Source organism: Lactuca virosa, chromosome 2 (genome assembly GCF_052849685.1).
Source record: "Lactuca virosa cultivar CGN04683 chromosome 2, Lactuca_virosa_CGN04683_v6, whole genome shotgun sequence".
NCBI classification, from domain to species: Eukaryota; Viridiplantae; Streptophyta; class Magnoliopsida; order Asterales; family Asteraceae; genus Lactuca; species Lactuca virosa.
The window spans coordinates 265,423,038-265,441,436 of NC_136427.1; the positions used below are offsets into that span (position 1 = coordinate 265,423,038).

Sequence of the window (18,399 nt, forward strand, 5' to 3'; positions counted from 1 at the left end):
CTGAAATACACAAAAACCACAAAGAAAAATTACTTGACAATTTTGATCTTTTGTTAATTTTCTCACATACATAATATTATATTTTAAATGTGGCACGTGAAGGACTGATTTTAAGTGAAGTCCTTGAAACTTTGTATCACCCATTTCTATAACCGGTGACACAGTGCCATTTGCCACACATACTCCAGGTTCATCACCACATGTTCTATAGTTGCTTAAGTTTCTACAATCTCTGGTCATATGGTCAGAGGCACCGGTATCAAATATCCAGTCATCTAAATCTGTTTTCTTTGTTAACAGAGACATTTTTATGTTACCGTGATGCGTAGTTTCTATTTTAGGGGCTGGTTCAGGTGCTCCAGAGCATTGTAATTCACGAAGAAGGGAATTTAGAGTCTCCATTTTTTGTGTAGTGAGTTTGTTGATGTTGGAGCTTAGTGGCTGGGTTTGCTCGACTACATGAGCAGAAGGAGTTTCTCTACGCTGGCTTCGTGACTTCCAATCCTTTGGCTTTCCATGTATTTCCCAACAGGTTGCCTTCGTATGGAAAGGTTTCTTGCAATGTTCGCACCAATGACGAGCATCCTTGTTTGCCTTATGATTTTAAGAATGATAAGACATAAGGGCTGATCCTCGCGGTTGTTCTTCCGAAAAAATGCCCTCGTTTGATGTGAGCATAACTCTACGTCGGATTTCTTCTCTACAAACTTCAGAAAAAACTTCTCTAAGCGAAGGCAGCGGTTTGACTCGAAGAATACGCCCTCTTACTTCATTAAGATCCTTATTAAGTCCTTGAAGAAAATCAAAAACTCTGTCTGTTTCAAGCATTTGGTTATATGTGTTTCCATCATCACTGCACTTCCAAGGAATAGAATAGAATAAGTCCATATTATGCCATAAATCAACTAACCGGTTGTAATACTCAGTAACCATCATTGTTCCTTGGCGATTGGATCTTTGGATTGAGCGAATCTTGAAACACTGAGCTGTGTTTTCAAGATCTGAGTAGATATCTTGGACACCTTTCCAGATTTTGTGGGCATTGTTGTAGAATAAAAATGTTTTGCCGATTCGTGCCTCCATAGAGTTGATAAGTAATGCCATGATGATGGAGTTTTCTGCTTTCCATTGTTTATAACCCGAATCGTCCTGTTTTGGTTGACAAGTTTCACCAGTAAGATAGCCTACTTTCCCTTTCCCTCGGATAACCAGCAAAACAGATTGATACCATTCTCTGAAATTCAACCCATTTACTTTGTGTTGGGTGATTTGCAGAGTATGTTCAAGGTCAGGAGTAGAGAGGAGAGTGGATTTTGCTGCAGATGAAGCAGAATCACTTGTGACATCGGATTGGTTTCCCCCGGCCATAAATAGTTTAGTTTAGAGAGAAAAAAAAACTTAGGAAATAAAAGAGATATGTTTGATCAGGTCTAGGATGGACCTGCTCTGATACCATGAAACAAAAGATGAAAAACTTTTCAGTCATTTTCTTATTCACATCACAACTGTTTATATATAGGGAAGAAATAGCCTAAACTAGGAAAGAGATAATCTACTCTAATTACAAAATTAAGGTCTAAAAATACATCTAATATAATGGCAATTAGAGAGCTAATTTAGGCCAATATACAACTCTTAAATATAGCAATCAACAGTTGTATAAGGTACAACTGTAATATTTCCAACAAAGTGTTGGTTGTTGAGTCCAAGTTGAACGCATGTATTTGGAGTCGTTCGAGTCGAGTGTTGACGGTATTGATTAGAGTCGATTTTGACGTGTTTTTTAGGTTACTAGTCGAAAGCAGTTTACTTAGAGTCGAACATGAATTTCCTTGGATTCGAATTCGACTATGACTGATGGTGTTTTTCAATTCGCATCCAGAACCAATTGGGGAAGATGAAGACTCAATGTTTTATTTAGAGCCCCTGCAGTTTAAGAAATTTGACAGTTTATACCCAGTTTCGCATTGGGGGTATAATTCTATGAAGTGAGAGGATTTTTCAGATTCGGTCCCTGAAGCTTATGCGAAATCACACTTGACACCCACTTTCACATTTGGGGTAAAGTTTCGCATTTGAAGCTGATTTTTCGCAACGGGTCCCTGCAGTATTTTCGAAAATGACAAATTTTGCTCACTTTTCGAATTTTTTGAAACTCTCACCCAAAAGTCAAAATCTTCACAACTTTTGAAGATTTTTTCCTTGACTTTTTGTGATTGTTTTTCGTGCAAGATTTTCGTGGTTTCATTTTTGTCACACATCGAAGGGGAGTTTCGTCACGTTTATCCCTCGAGAGCTTCTCATACCCTTGTGGGTTGTATAATCATTTGTTAATTATAAAAAGGGGGAAACTGTTAAAATGGGTATTCGAATATTATCATTTCAAAGCGGATTTGAAGACCGGTGTTACTTTGAGGGGAGTTGGGTCTTGATCGCATGGAGCTTGTTTTGAAATTGAAGTCGGGACATCCAATCCTAACTTTGAGAGGGAGAATGTTAGGGTGCAAACTTCTCCTTGGATGTGGCTTACCCTATTTTGATGTGTAATGGGTTTAGCCTTTCCTATAAATAGGAGGTGAGTGACTTTCATTTAATGTAAGAACCATTTTGAGAAATTAGACTAGTAAGAAAATTCTTACATAACCCAGTTTGTAATAGCTTACTAGATCGAATGAGAGCTTAAACGAGATTATTTACATTGTGTGTTCTTCAATATTGCTTTAGATTCACTTGATCATTACAATTGCGCATAAGTCATCATAATCGGGTCACTACAAACGGCCAATGAATGGTTATAGATTTGTACAATGGACGCACATACACCAGATTATATGAAAAAATCCACCTCCTTTTTTTATTTAATTTCATTTCGGCCATGTTTTTTTTATCGAAAAAGAACTAAATATACCATTTTTCACGATTTTTTTATCATTTTTCCATGTAGATCTATGTTGATATATAAAAAAGAAACTTTTTTTTTTCGAAAAAAAACTCAGTTCATTTTGTTGTTTTTTTTTCAATATTTAGGTTTATTTTTTATCCAAAAAAAACTAACAATATCAAAAATCTTAATTTTTTTGTCATATATTAATATCTAGGTTCTAAATAACGTAAGGCGTGACTTGGAGGCAATGTTAAGCCTCAAGCTTTTTCAAGCCATGACGAGTCAGATCGTTTGTAAGGCGTGACTTAAGGTGGCAATTTTGTATATATATATATATATATATATATATATATATATATATATATATATATATATATATATATATATATATATATATATATATATATATGACTCAAGGCGACATTTTGTCAAAGCTCAGCGGCAAGTACAAGCCTTGGAGCCATTGTGTGCCATGGCTAAGCCATTACGAGCTTTTTAAAACCTTGATTAATAGAAATCATCATCGATAAAAAAAAACACCTTGATCTATTCATATTCACATTGTGAATATGAACTATGAAATCTCAGGTGTAACAATCACAATGTGAATCTGACTTACTATTTCAACTCTTGGATCGATCACAAATTAATTTCGTGAAATTTAAATATGAATTGAAACATATTTCCATGTAATTCTATAATATTTTAACGTTTTGATTACTCATAAATTAGTTTTGTAAAATCAATAAATTGTGAATCTGAACTGTAAATAATTTAGTTTTCATAATTAAAAAAATATGAATCTGACTTACTATTATTCATACGGTGAATTTGAGCTGAATATAATTCAGTTTTCAACAGATTCATAATATGAATCTCAGAAATTTCGAAGAATTTGTTTTTACATCAATATGAATCTATGTATAAAGAGTACCAAAAAATATGAATTTTGATAAATCTATTAATTTGTTTCGATAAAAATATACCTTAACTTTTAAAAAAACAAAGAAAATGAAGTGAGTTTTTTTTAAAAAAATAAAAGTTCGTTTTTTATACAGTAATATGGATCCTTATTTAAAAAGTAGGAAAAATCATGAGTAATGGTATATTCGAGTTTTTTTCCTACAAAAACATAGCCTAAAAAATAAAACTAAAACAAGGAAGTGGGTTTTTGATATAATCTGATTCATACGCATCTAATGTACATATCTACAACCCTTCATTTTATCGTTAATTGCTTTAAATTTTGACGATTTGGATTGGTTTCATTGATTCCTTAACTAATAATGGTTGTGTAGTGGTCTTTTTCATATACATATTTCAGAAATCAAAAAAATGAAAAATATTTATCTAAACTTTTCATCACCTTTTATCTACAATTTAAAACTATATATACAACAAAGAAAAATCACAATTTTAGTGAATAATTCAATACAAGATTACTTATAAAAATATACCATATGTAATATTATATTCGAATATTATAAAAAAATTCAATTATACATACTCTAATATTTGAATTGAATATTAAACAATACATATTTTTATAATTAACATTCTATAGAATAATTCACTAGAAATATATATATATATATATATATATATATATATATATATATATATATATATATATATATATATATATATATATATATATATAATTCAATACAAGATTACTTATAAAAATATACCATATGTAATATTATATTCGAATATTATAAAAAAATTCAATTATACATACTCTAATATTTGAATTGAATATTAAACAAGACATATTTTTATAATTAACATTCTATAGAATAATTCACTAGAAAAAAAAAAAAATATATATATATATATATATATATATATATATATATATATATATATATATATGTTGTGTGGTCATCAGAACAATTATGAGCCAATGAATGGAAAAAAATGAACTGTTATGATCTTAAGGTCTATATTATTAATATGGAATAGCATGTACCACATAATCACCTAAATTTTATTAACGAAATATTTTAGTCAATTAAAATTGATTTAAAAAAGGAAAATTGGAATTTTAAGGGACAATTAACTTTTTAATTCAAAAAAATTTGATTTTTAAAAATTAATTCAATTTCAAATTTTACATGATTTTTAATTAATTTTATTTGCATTCTTAAAGAATGGGTATCCATTATAGATAATTTTTTAGCATTAATATAATATTGGAAAATTTATATGCATTTATTCTTTAAGAATTCAAGGTTCATGAAAATCCATGTTTTTGATTTTTTTTCAAGTTTTTGAATTCAAGGTTCACAAAAATTCATTTCTGCAGGTATTCTTTAGGAATTTTCTATCATTATTGTAGAATGATTGTGTTTTTTTCTCAATGTTCTTGAAAAGTGTTAAAATTATACACATATTCTTTAAGAATTTATTATAATTCTTACATAATGGTTATGTATTCTATAAGAATTCTTGTCGTTCTTAAAGAATGGTTAAGTTATTTTTTTTTCAATTATCTTGAAGAGAATATTAACATAATGCATATTAGATACATTATTTGCATTCGTGCATTAAACAAACTATAAAGCTAGAGAAACATAGTCAAATCGGGTTCTCATTCAACCAATTTTACTTGTTCATAAAACTATAGATCCTTCTGACTTAAAGGTGTCATCTTTGTTTCTGTCTGGAAAGTGCAACATCACTTCCTTATCTACAAGAGACGAAACTTTAATCAGTCGTATATTCATCAAACACAATAGTCATATTATATAATGGTAATAAAAATGTAAATTATATATATATATATATATATATATATATATATATATATATATATATATATATATATATATATATATATATATATATATATATATATATGACACCAAAATCACGTGGTTCCAAGGAGAATTAACAAGTCAAATAATTGAAAAAGCAACACTAAACCATGACATATATTAAGATGATAGAACATATCTGCAATACCCCAGGGACCAATCAGAATATGATGAATCTGTATTTCAGTTGAACCTTTTTATTTTATATACAAAATTTATTAAAAGGATAAAAGACATTAATTAGTTATTTCAAGAAAACGTAAATCAATTTGATGATTTGCAAGCAAGTAATTATCCGATTTTAACTTCCAAGAAAATGATCTGAGTACCAAAATTGATTATTTTTTTAACTTCACTATTTTCTCTACGTGGATAAAAGCAAGTAATTATTCATTCCAAGAGGATGTAAACCAGATATACATCTGCTCAGGATTTAACTTTCGGGTTAAAGAATTGGATTAGATTAGTAAAACTTACTTAAATTATGTTAGGATTAGGGTCGTGATGGTCGTCGGTGGGCGGAGGTTTTAGAGAAAGAAAGGGAGAAAGATAATTAGGTTTAGAGAAAGATGGTTGTTGGTGGTGTTTGTTTCTATCGTGGTTGTTGGCATAGTTGTTAACTCGTGACTCGACTCGTGACTCGAAATCCTAAATTTTAACTCGTGACTCGACTCGTAAGAGTCATGACACTAAAAATTATATATAACATCATGTGTCAACAAAATATAAGCCGAATATTTAAGCACATTTACTAATATGTTACAAATTCACTAGTTAGGGTCATACATGTTGTAGCACCCGATTCCTGGTACGCATTTAATTCAAGAATTTTTATGTTTTTCCCTGGGACTCGACGAGTCGGAGCACCCATTCGTCGAGTAGAGTCGAGACCCGCAGACATCTTAAGTGACCTACTCGACGAGTCGGAAGACGGACTCGGCGAGTAGGCGCTGTGCGAGTAAAACCCTAAATCTGAGGGTTTGCACCCTATATAAACACATTAACTCAGCCTCCCTTGTCCCTAACACTCCCTTAGAGCTGGATATCGAAACCCTAGCCGTTTGTGTGTGTTAAGGCCATTTTGGTGTTCTTGGTTGGTTTGTGAAGCATGGAAGGAAAGGGGAAGCTGGGATTTCGAGTTGGGACTTGTAGATCCAGAGATCTTACTTCATCTTCAGCTCAAGCAAGGTAAATGCCCCCTGTTTTGGTCTTCCTTTTTGGTTGTTCATCTTTAGGGCCTAGAGTCATGGTGCATTTAGGGCTTCTTAAGCCATTTTCGGAATTGTAAGGTGATTCATGGGGTTCTACTTCCAGATCCGAGTCATTTGAGGGGTTTCATGGCATAAAGGTGCCAACTTTATGGCCATGAGAGCCCCATGAACATTGTAGAGCACCTTCTATGGACTTTTGAGCTAAAAACCCCATGCATGTGCATTAAGTTTGGAACTTTACGTATAAAATGGACATTAGGAGGCCAGATCTATGGTTTTGGTGTGTTAAATCCCATGTAGATCGACTGTATAGAAATGGTCAAGGTTGGACTCGGCGAGTCGTTCTTGGGACTCGACGAGTCGTTCTTGGGACTCGGCGAGTCGGTGCGCTTTCAGCCATCTTAAACCCTTCAGCGATGGTCAGTTGTTAGAAGAAGGAGTCCCATAGCTGTTTAGACGTGTTGGGAGACCTGGAGTTCATAGGACTCGACGAGTGCTAGAACAGACTCGGCGAGTCCAAGGCAATCTCCCAACTCTTGAAGATGAACTCGACGAGTTGTTCATACAACTCAGCGAGTCGAAGACAGGACTGGTTCATAGGATGAGGATGAACTCGACGAGTTGTTCATACAACTCGGCGAGTCGGTTGAAGGTTCATTCCATGTTCGCATAAAAGGGGAACTCGTCGAGTCATTTATAAACTCGACGAGTAGAGTCGTGGATGAGGACAATTAAATGGATAGGGACTCGACGAGTTGGCGGACCAACTCGGCGAGTCAGGTCAACTGGAAGTTGACTTTGACTTTGACTTTGACTTTGACTTGGTCTTGGTTAGGGGTAAAATAGTCATTTTACCCTAAGAGTAAATATCAGATTCTGACTAAGTGTTTTGTGGGGATTATAGTTGGAGGATTTTCGGAACAGCAGCAGACAGAGACTTCCCGCACAGATTATCAGCAGCTACTCGTTTGAGGTGAGTTACCATCCGGTAGCGGTGGGTCTACGGCCACAATTCCGGCCCACCAGTAGGAGTTGTATGTTAGATGATTGTCTTTGTGATATCATCTAGGTTTGCTACTACCTGATATGTTATATGTTAGCATGATATGTTATATGTGATAGCAGTAGATTTCGGTTGCTAGGACCGAAGGGTAGGTCAGACACCTCAGATACGTCTGACAGTATGTGATGATATGTTTATATGCTGGCATGATATGTTATATGTGATAGTAGCAGTAGGGGGTGGAATAGTCCCCGAGAGTCAGTTGTTAGGACCGACGGGTAGGTCAGCACCCCAGAATGGCTTGACATGGGTAGGTCGGCACCCCAGAATGGCCGTACGGGTAGGTCGGCACCCCAGAATGGTCGTACCGGGTAGGACGGGCACCCCAGAATTGCCCGGCAGTATGTATTCTATGTGAACATATGGTATGTGGTACGTTGGGGGAACTCACTAAGCTTCGTGCTTACAGTTTACAGTTTTGGTTTCAGGTACCTCTTCAGCGAAGGGGAAGGAGGTGGCGCGGTAGCAGCACATCATACACACACACATTGATTTTCCGCACTTGAGATATTCTGGGATTGTACTCTGACATGTTGCTATTATATGTTTTGGGTTTTCAGACATGATACATTGATTCACAAAATGATATCTTGTTACGTAGTTTTCTTATGAATGTTTTTATAATCAGTTAATTAAAATGAAAATTTTGGACTCGAAATTTGGGATGTTACAAGTTGGTATCAGAGCCCTGGTTTGAGGGATTCGGACACACCCTCGGGGGTGTCTGGACTCAAATCGAGGGATTAAAAGTTTTTTACAAGAAAATGGTTTTCTAAAAGATAAGTTAAAGGAGTTTTGAGAAAGAACGAAGTGTGTGATGTGCGCGACCGGCCGAGCTCAAGTAAGTATTCCCCAAAGTACCCATACAAGTTTATGTTATGTTTATCAGCTTCAGTAGAACAGCATGCTAGAATAGGACTAAGGATCTAGGAATGATGCCTTATGTGCCTGCTTTATATGTTTTAGTTTATGAGAATTGCATGCTAGTATTGAGTAGACAGCAGTATGATAGCCTGTTTAGGTTATGCCTGATAGTATGAGCTTAGCATTGTATGCTAGTACAGTTTCCTGTTATGAGGATAGGATTGTTTGAGATCGTTCCCTTTGTCTGAATGATGCACGCTTTGTGCTATGTGGGACTCTAAATAATAGGAGATAGCCATTAGGTGGATACGTCATGTCACATGTGATCAGGGTTGAATAATCTCAGAGTGCTGGATTTGGCCCTATTGCGCAGCTCTTGTCTGAGTCTAACCGTTGTAGGGACGAGTCTTTTACTCGAAGGATTATCTGAGCCTCGTCACATGTGATGGTATTCAGGTGATGACTAATTGGCATTACGAAGAGGCCTTCAGCAGCTGAGGACTGGTTTGGGTAGAGTCATAGATTTCCCTAGGGCAAGCCTAGGATGAGAGTAGCAGAGATCAGTAGTAGTAGAAGGGACTTGGTGGAGTCGAGGCGGTTCCTGAGGAAAGTACGGATAGATGTGGAAGGTAGTATGGGCCCGTACTACTGAAAGCAGAGGATCCGTACTTGAATCGAGGAAGGATGAGGCAAGACCAGGGAGTTTTTGGATATGAGATAGACTACGGAGACTGTGGCGGAGATCACCGCCAAGTTCCGGGAGAGGGCGTTACTGGTGCCCCAGTATGCGGGAGATGAGGATATGAGGAGGACCCGCTACCATGACATGCTACGAGCTGACATTCGGGAGCATGTTAGTTTTTCAGCTTGCCCTACCCTGGATTCCATGATTGCCAGGGCAATGGAGAGGGAGATTGATCTGGAGCATATCCGGAAGAGGAAGGTAGATGAGGGACAGACGACTGGGGCTTCGGGGAAGAAGCCCAAGGGATCAGATGGTAGGCCGAAAGGCTAGTCAGGACAGGGCCGCTGCAGGAAATGCGGCAGGCCGCACGAGGGGGCGTGTAGGTTGGGATCGTCGAGCTGCTACAAGTGCGGCAAGACGGGGCACTTCAGTAGGGATTGTACCGCCCCTGCACCCACTATTCAGACATCCGAGTTGTTGTGTTTTCACTGCAACCAGAGGGGCCATAAGAAGGCCAATTGCTCCCAGTTGACAGCAGCAGCAGCGCCAGTGAAGGTGCCAGCTCCAGCGACCCTGCGGATTACTGATGGCCGGCAGGGCAAGGCAGAGGCTCCAGTGGTAAGGAGCCGGGCCTTCCAGTTGACTACCGAGGAGGCACGCGCCGCACCCGATGTGGTGACGGGTATGATTCTTCCCCTCTTATCTATTTATATGATGTTTATGATATTGATATATGCTCTGTATATACATGTTTAGGGTCGTTCCATGTGAACGGTATTCCAGTACAGGTGTTGTTTGATTCAGGTGCCACTCGATCTTTTGTTTCTCTTGTGCTCAGCAAGAGGTTTCCCGAGTCTTCGGGCATGTTGGATTGCCCGTTAGAGGTAGAGATTGCCGATGATCGATCGATGCGAGCATCAGCAATATTCCGTGATTGTGTGCTGAGATTATTCGAGGAGCGCTACCTGGTAGATTTGGTTCCCATACCTTTGCGGGGGAACAAGGTTATTATCGGCATGGATTGGCTAAGCCCCAATGGGGCGGTGATCGACTGCGCGCAGCAGTTGGTGCGGATCAGGACCCCAAGTAGGGGAGAACTGGTGATTCAGGGCGAGAGGCCACAACGAGGACCAACTTTATGTTCAGCAGCGAGGGCTAGGCGTTACCTTCAGCAGGGTTGCGCAGGATATGTCGCCTATGTCATGGATACCCGGGAGGCGGGTAAGGCGACGGTGAGTGACGTTCCGGTGGTGCGAGACTACGCAGATGTGTTCCCAGAGGAGCTTCCTGGGATACCCTCGGAGCGGCAGGTGGAGTTCAGGATCGACCTTGTCCCTGGTGCGGCTCCGATAGCCAGGGCACCGTATCGATTGGCTCCTCCCGAGATGCAGGAGTTGTCTACACAGCTGCAGGAGTAGCTAGGCAAGGGATTCATTAGACCGAGCAGTTCACCGTGGGGAGCCCCGGTTCTGTTCGTGAAAAAGAAGGACGGGTCGCATCGAATGTGTATAGATTATAGGGAGCTGAATAAGGTAACGGTGAAGAACCGTTGCCTACTCCCGAGGATTGATGACCTTTTTGACCAGCTACAGGGAGCATCTTGGTTCTCCAAGAGGAGGATGCGCAGAAGACTGCGTTTCGGACGCGTTATGGCCACTATGAGTTCGTGGTGATGCCTTTCGGGCTCACCAATGCTCCTGCCGCGTTCATGGACCTCATGAACCACGTGTGTAGACCGATGCTGGATCGGTCAGTGATAGTTTTCATCGATGATATCTTGGTTTACTCCAAGACGCAGGAGGATCATGAGGAGCATCTGCGAGAGGTGTTGGAGACTCTGCGGAGGGAGAGCTTGTACGCCAAGTTCTCCAAGTGCGAGTTCTAGTTGCGCGAGGTGCAGTTCCTTGGGCACCTTGTCAACCAGAACGGTATTCTGGTCGACCCGGCCAAGGTAGAGGCTGTGATGAGATGGGAGGTTCCGAAGTATCCATCCGAGATTCGGAGTTTCCTGGGATTAGCCGGCTATTATCGTAGATTCATCCAGGACTTCTCCAAGATAGTCGTACCTTCGATGCGGCTGACGAAGAAAGCCATAGTTTTCCGTTGGGGGCCTGAGCAGCAGGCGGCGTTCGAGACACTGAGACAGAGATTGTGCGAGGCGCCGATCTTAGCCCTGCCAGAGGGCGTAGAGGATTTTGTTGTGTACTGCGACGCGTCTATTTCGGGTTTGGGCGCGGTATTAATGCAGAGGGGGTATGTCATCGCCTACGCTTCGAGGCAGCTGAAGCCTCACGAGGCGAACTATCCGACGCATGATTTGGAGTTGGGGGCTGTGGTGTTCGCCCTCAAGATTTGGCGTCATTACCTATATGGGGTCCGCTGTACCATTTACACGGACCATAAGAGTTTAAGGTACCTCATGGATCAGCCGAATCTAAACATGAGGCAGCGTCGGTGGTTGGACGTGGTGAAGGATTATGATTGCGAGATCCTTTACCACCCGGGGAAGGCCAATGTGGTGGCAGACGCGCTTAGCCGCAAGGCAGCGCCGATCAGGGATATCTGCATGAGGATGACCGTGGTGACTCCATTGTTGGAGCAAATTCGAGAGGCCCAGCAGGAGGCCATGAAGGAGGAGCATCAGAAGAGTGAGCGGATTGTAGGCCAGGTTTCCTCCTTTGATTATGATAGCCGAGGGCTGTTGACTCTCCACCGCAGGGTGTGGGTACCGTACCACGGGGGTGTGCGCCAGGTTCTGTTGGAGGAGGCGCACAAATCTCGATTCTACATTCATCTCGGGGCGACGAAGATGTATAGGGATCTTCGTCTAGACTATTGGTGGCCCTGCATGAAGCGGGATGTAGCATGGTATGTGGAGCGGTGCTTAACCTGCAGGAAGGTCAAGGCCGAGCACCAGAGGCCACACGGAAAGATGCAGTCGTTGGATATTCCCCTGTGGAAGTGGGAAGATATCACTATGGATTTCATCACCAAACTTCCCAGGACTGCGCGGGGAGTGGATTCCATATGGGTCATCGTGGATCAGTTGACCAAGAGTGCCCATTTTATACCGATCCAGGAGAGTATCTCGGCCGAGAAGTTGGCCCACATCTACATCCGGGTAGTGGTGGCACGGCACGGAGTGCCAGTCTCCGTGATTTCAGACAGAGATGTGCGGTTTACTTCCAGGTTCTGGAAGAAATTCCATGATTAGTTGGGTACTCGTCTGCACTTTGGCACTGCTTTTCACCCGCAGACGGATGGGCAGAGCGAGCGGACCATCCAGACACTTGAGGATATGCTGCGGGCATGCGTAATGTACTTCGGTGGTAGTTGGGATACTTACCTCCCATTGGCTGAGTTCTCGTATAACAACAGCTATCACGTGAGTATCGATCGTCCTCCCTTCGAGATGTTGTACGGGAGGAAGTGCAGGACCCCGATATGCTGGGGTGAGGTTTGCCAGAGGGTCATGGGGAGTACCGAAGTGGTGCTCAAGATGACGGAGAGGATTCAGCAGGTCCGGAGCAGGCTTCAGACTGCTCAGAGTCGGCAGAAAAGTTATGCCGACAAGCGCCGATCAGACCTGGAGTTCCAGGTCGGGGATATGGTTCTCCTGAAGGTGTTGCCATGGAAATGTGTCATCCGATTCAGGAAACGGGGCAAGTTAGGCCCCAGGTACATTGGACCGTTCAGGGTTTTGGCCCGGGTGGGCAAGGTGGCGTACAGGTTGGATCTGCCAACCGAACTCAGCCAGATCCACAGCACTTTCCACGTCTCCCAGCTGCGGAAGTGCCTGGTGAACGACTCAGCAGTGGTACCCTTAGAGGATATTCAGGTTGATGACAGCCTGAATTACATCGAGCGACCTGTAGCAATCCTCGACCGGAAGACGAAGGATTTGAGGAACAAGAGGGTCGAGCTGGTGAAGGTGCAATGGCAGCACCGGAAGGGCTCGGAATGGACTTGGGAGCCGGTGGATGAGATGATGGAGCATTACCCAGGACTTTTCCAGGAACGAGCAGCAGACTTCGAGGACGAAGTCTAAAATAAGTGGGGGAGATTTTGTTGGATAAGGTGTCTAAGTCCATAACTATTTCTGGTATGTACTTGACCCGACCCGGCATGGTCCATTTGGGTTGCATGGCACCATGCAATTGAATAAACTAAAATGAGAGAAATAACACTTATGGTTTATTAATATATTATAAGTTCTAATATATTAATAATATTATTTAATTAGTTTGATCAAGAATTAATTTAGAATTAATTAAGTGATCAAAAGATAACTAATTAAATATATGGGTAGATTATGTAAATCTTCCATATCTTATATAGTGGGCTAAGAGGCTCCATGGATTATCAAGTTGGGTTCCACCCATAGGATGCTCCATGCATGCTCCATGGGAGTTACAAACCCATGGGTCATGGAAATGAAGAGTCATGACACATTAGGGTTTACATGGTGTAACCCTAGATGTGTCAACACTATATAAGAAACCCATTCTCCACCAAAATTGGCTACACATAAGAAACAAGAGGGCTAGAGCCGATTTTGCAAGTGTAAGATTCTCTCAAAGTTTACTCCTTTGCATTTGGTGTTGTGTGAAGCATTTGAGGCATCACACTTGGGGTGCTAGGCTCACAAGGTTTCAAGGATCATAATCAACAACAAGGTAAGTTATTCTATCTTTCATTCAAGTTAAAAATGTTCCCCATGTATGCTAGATAGGAATATAACCTTGGAATTCAACTTTGCATGATTATTAGACAAACATAGATCCAAGGTTATTAGGGTTGCATGTACACTTAGGAAGTGTTAGAATGCTCAAAACCCATCAGTGGTATCAGAGCCTAGGTTTGTTTGTTGTTTTTTTTTTGTGTGCAAACAGCTTGAAAAAAATCGTTTTTCTGTTTTCTGCTCGTATGAAAGTTTGCACATTTGTTGCTGGAAATGGACTAGAAACATTACCCTAAACTGTTTTGATGTTTTAAAGCTTGTTTTAGATGGTGTAATGTTTATGCTAATCCATTTACAATGGCAATTATTAAAATTACAAGTTTTTTTAAGTGTAATTTTTTGATTCTTGAAAGTGTTCATATTCATGTTCTTGAACTTATGAAGATTAGATGATCATAGGAATTGTTTGTAACCTTCATGGTAGTTTAATTCATGATCATAATGTGTTTTAATGGAGTCCATAACTTGTCCTCAAGTTATGGAAAACCAAAAGTCTCACTTTTATTAAAGCCATTAAAAGAACACAAGAGTTATAAAAATGAAGAGTCTTCATTTTTATTACTCAATTAATTCATAAGTTATAAGAAATGAAAAGTTTTGGAAGTTTACAAAACTTGCCCTCAAGTTTTGGAACATGTAAAGTCTTGATTAAAACTTTAGTTCCAACCCTTAGAATTTTAAAAGTTAAAATTCAACCCTTATACTTTATAATATTATAAGTTACTAATATATATATGTATAACAACAAGTCGTCTTACCGCTAGTACGCCTCATTCACGAAGCCGGTCTATAAGGGGGGTATAAGGTTGTTGCCTATAAAATGGCAGCTTAATGGGTGTCCACTCTCACCCACCGCTTCCTTGATCGGTGGAGGGTCGTTAGCCGAACGGGTAAGACAAGGACTTATAAATTCTCACTAAAAGTATGATGAATATTATAAAGTAACTAAATGCTTTTATTAAATTCCCAATCTTAGTTACTTTAGGAAAATGTGAATAAGGTGCTAATCCATGAAATTACACTTTACACTTTGTTTAAGTCGTTGGTGGAGCGTGTGTGGTTAACCGGCACACTAACTTGGACTTAACAAGGTAGGTAAAGGGTGACTTAAGGTTTACCATAGCATCGGTGGAGCGTGTGTGGTTTACCGGCACATCGATTGAGTGATAAACCTTGAGGGTACCAAGTGATTTGCATGGTTACTTCACACCTCGTTTTGTGATCATCGGTATCCCAGTCACAAAACTTGGAGGGCACACTCGAGATTGAAACATGCCTTTGAAAAGTTCATTGAATCTCAAAAGAATCTAGGAATTTCTAAGAACCAATTAAAAATCTAATATTTATATTTCGTTTTTCATGGTGGAAATTGGTGAATCGTCATTCACCTACCTTTCAAATATGTTATAGCTTGGATTACGGCATACCTCTTCTAAGTTATAATATATTGTGATTGGATCCTAGCCTTAATATTACATTTGGGTGTTTTATTAAGGACTCTCTTAATATCTAAACTAATCTTGTTCTCTTCTTTCATATGTCTTCAAACAATGCTGCTTCTGGCTCTAATCCTAATGACTCCTTTACCCTTATGAACTTGTGTGGGAAAGTCACTTTTGATGGATCCAACTTCAATGAATGGATCAGAAACATCAGGATGATTACCCGCTACGAGGACAAAGAATATGTCCTTGACAAGGAGCTTAAGGAGATTGATGAGACCACTGCAACTCCCCAGGAGATCGCTGACTTCCGGGCACATGAAAGGGATGCTACAAAAGTGGCATGCATCATGTTGGCCACCATGACAGCGGAACTCCAAAAGTCCTATGAGGACTTCTACCCTTTTGAAATGCACCAAGATCTGATGGAAAGATACCATCAAAGTGCACGACAAGAGAGGTATGAAATCATATGCTCTATCATAACAACCATGATGAAGGACGGGGAATCCGTCACGAGCCACATGCAGAAAATGCAAAGGTATGTGGATCGGTTGCTGAAGCTTAATGTGAACTTCCCTGAGGAGCTTGCAATAGATATCATTTTGCACTCCTTACCATCGTCCTATGATCAATTCCTCATGACATATCACATGAATAAGGAAGAGGTCACACTCAGCAAACTTCAGGGACTCCTCAAGACCGCAGAAACAGGTCTTAAGGGTAAGTCGGTTGTTAACACTCCTACTCCAAACTCCGCCCCAGTTTTGGCAATCGGGAAAGGTAGAGGGAAGAAGAGGAAGAGCTCTTCGAAGGGTACCAAGGCTAGGACCCTTGATGGCTCTTCTTCAAGTGGAACCAAGAAAGGTTTTGTCACTCCTTCTTCTGACCCTAAAGAGGCTGAATGCTTCTATTGCCATGAAAAGTCACATTGGAAGCGGAACTGCCCAATGTACCAGCAAGATGTGAAGGATGGGAAAGTTAAACCCAACCATGCAGGTATTTACACTATCTTATCTAATAACTCACCCCATTCTAACTCTTGGGTCCTTGATACCGGTTGTGGTATTCATATCTGTTCTGATTTGCAGGGACTAAGAAGAAGTGAGAATGTGGAGCATGGAAGAATAAACTTAATCATGGGGAATAGGAAAGCTTTACCTGTCACCAAGATTGGAGTTTATACTTTATTGATAAGTAGTGGGTTTAGTTTAGATTTGAATAAGTGTTGTTATTCGCCAGAAATGGCAAGAAACATTATTTCCTTTCATGCATTGTATAAACAAGGTTTCACCTTTTCATTTGATAATGAAGTTGGTTCGATTAATGCTTTCTTTAATAATGTTCTTTATTTTAAAGCATTACCTTGTGATGGCGTGTATGGAACTGTATCTGTGGTTGATAACTTAGGAAATAAATTATTGTGTATTGATTCTGTTAATAATAATAACTTGGATAAAGCATCATTATGGCATTGTCCTCTTGGACATATAAGCAAGAAACGCATAGGCCAACTCCAAAAGGATGGAGTATTGGAGTCATTTGACCTAAAGTCAGATGATAGTTGCGAATCATGCTTACTTGGAAAAATGACAAAGTCACCCTTCACAGGTTCTTGTGAGAGGGGTGAAGGTTTGTTGGATCTTATACACACAGATGTGTGTGGGCCCTTCAAACATGCCACAAGGGATGCTAATCGTTATTATTTGACTTTTACTGATGATTACAGTAGATATGGATATGTCTACTTAATCAAGCATAAGTCAGAGACTTTTGAGAGGTTTAAATAGTTTAAACAGGAAGTCGAGAATCAATTGGGCAGGAACATTAAGATGCTTCGATCCGATCGAGGTGGTGAGTATCTTAGTTCAGAGTTCCTCGACTATCTTAGGGAATGTGGGATTGTCTCACAATTGACACCTCCCAGGACACCGCAGTTGAATGGTGTAGCTAAGAGGCGTAATCGAACCTTGTTGGATATGGTTCGTTCCATGATGAGTCGAGCTTTGCTACCAATCTCATTTTGGGGGTATGCCTTAGAGACTACCGCCCATATCCTTAATCTAGTTCCCACAAAGAAAGTTGTCAAAACTCCTCATGAGATGTGGACTGGTAAAGTACCCAAACTAGACCACATTAAGATTTGGGGTTGCGAGGCTTTCGTGAGACAAGAGACTCATGATAAGCTCAAACCTCGAAGTGAGAGGTGTATTTTCATCGGCTACCCACAGAAATCCTTTGGTTACCTCTTCTACAGACCTAGTGAGAATGTGGTCTTTGTAGCTAGGAGGGCTTTCTTTCGAGAGAGAGAGAGTTCATAAGCCAAGGAGACAGTGGGAGGCAAGTTGACCTTGAAGAAATTCAAGAGTCAAGTGGTGAAGGAACTTCAAACCCTAGCACTCAACTTGAGGAGGAAACTCCTGTTGAGCCAATTGACAAGTCTGTACCTCTGAGGCGTTCCACAAGGGTTAGGAATGCACCTGAGCATTACTATGGATTCCATATTACTGCAGAAGGTGATACACTTATCAGTGATGAGACACCGATAGGTCTGGATGAACCTAACAGTTACGCGGAAGTCATGGCAGGCCCTGAGTCAGCCAAGTGGAAAGAGGCAATGGACAGCGAGATACAGTCAATGTATGACAATCAAGTTTGGAACTTGGTTGAGAATGTACCAGGTCGTAAGA

General features: G+C 40.1%; 1 protein-coding gene across 1 annotated transcript; it reads right to left on the minus strand.

Moving 5' to 3' along the window:
• Nucleotides 1-603: 603 nt before the first annotated feature.
• LOC145158474 (uncharacterized) lies at nucleotides 604-1,368 on the minus strand. The gene has a single exon (XM_079077367.1). It carries the CDS (start codon nucleotides 1,366-1,368, stop codon nucleotides 604-606), a length of 765 nt encoding a protein of 254 aa, XP_078933493.1.
• Nucleotides 1,369-18,399: the final 17,031 nt, after the last annotated feature.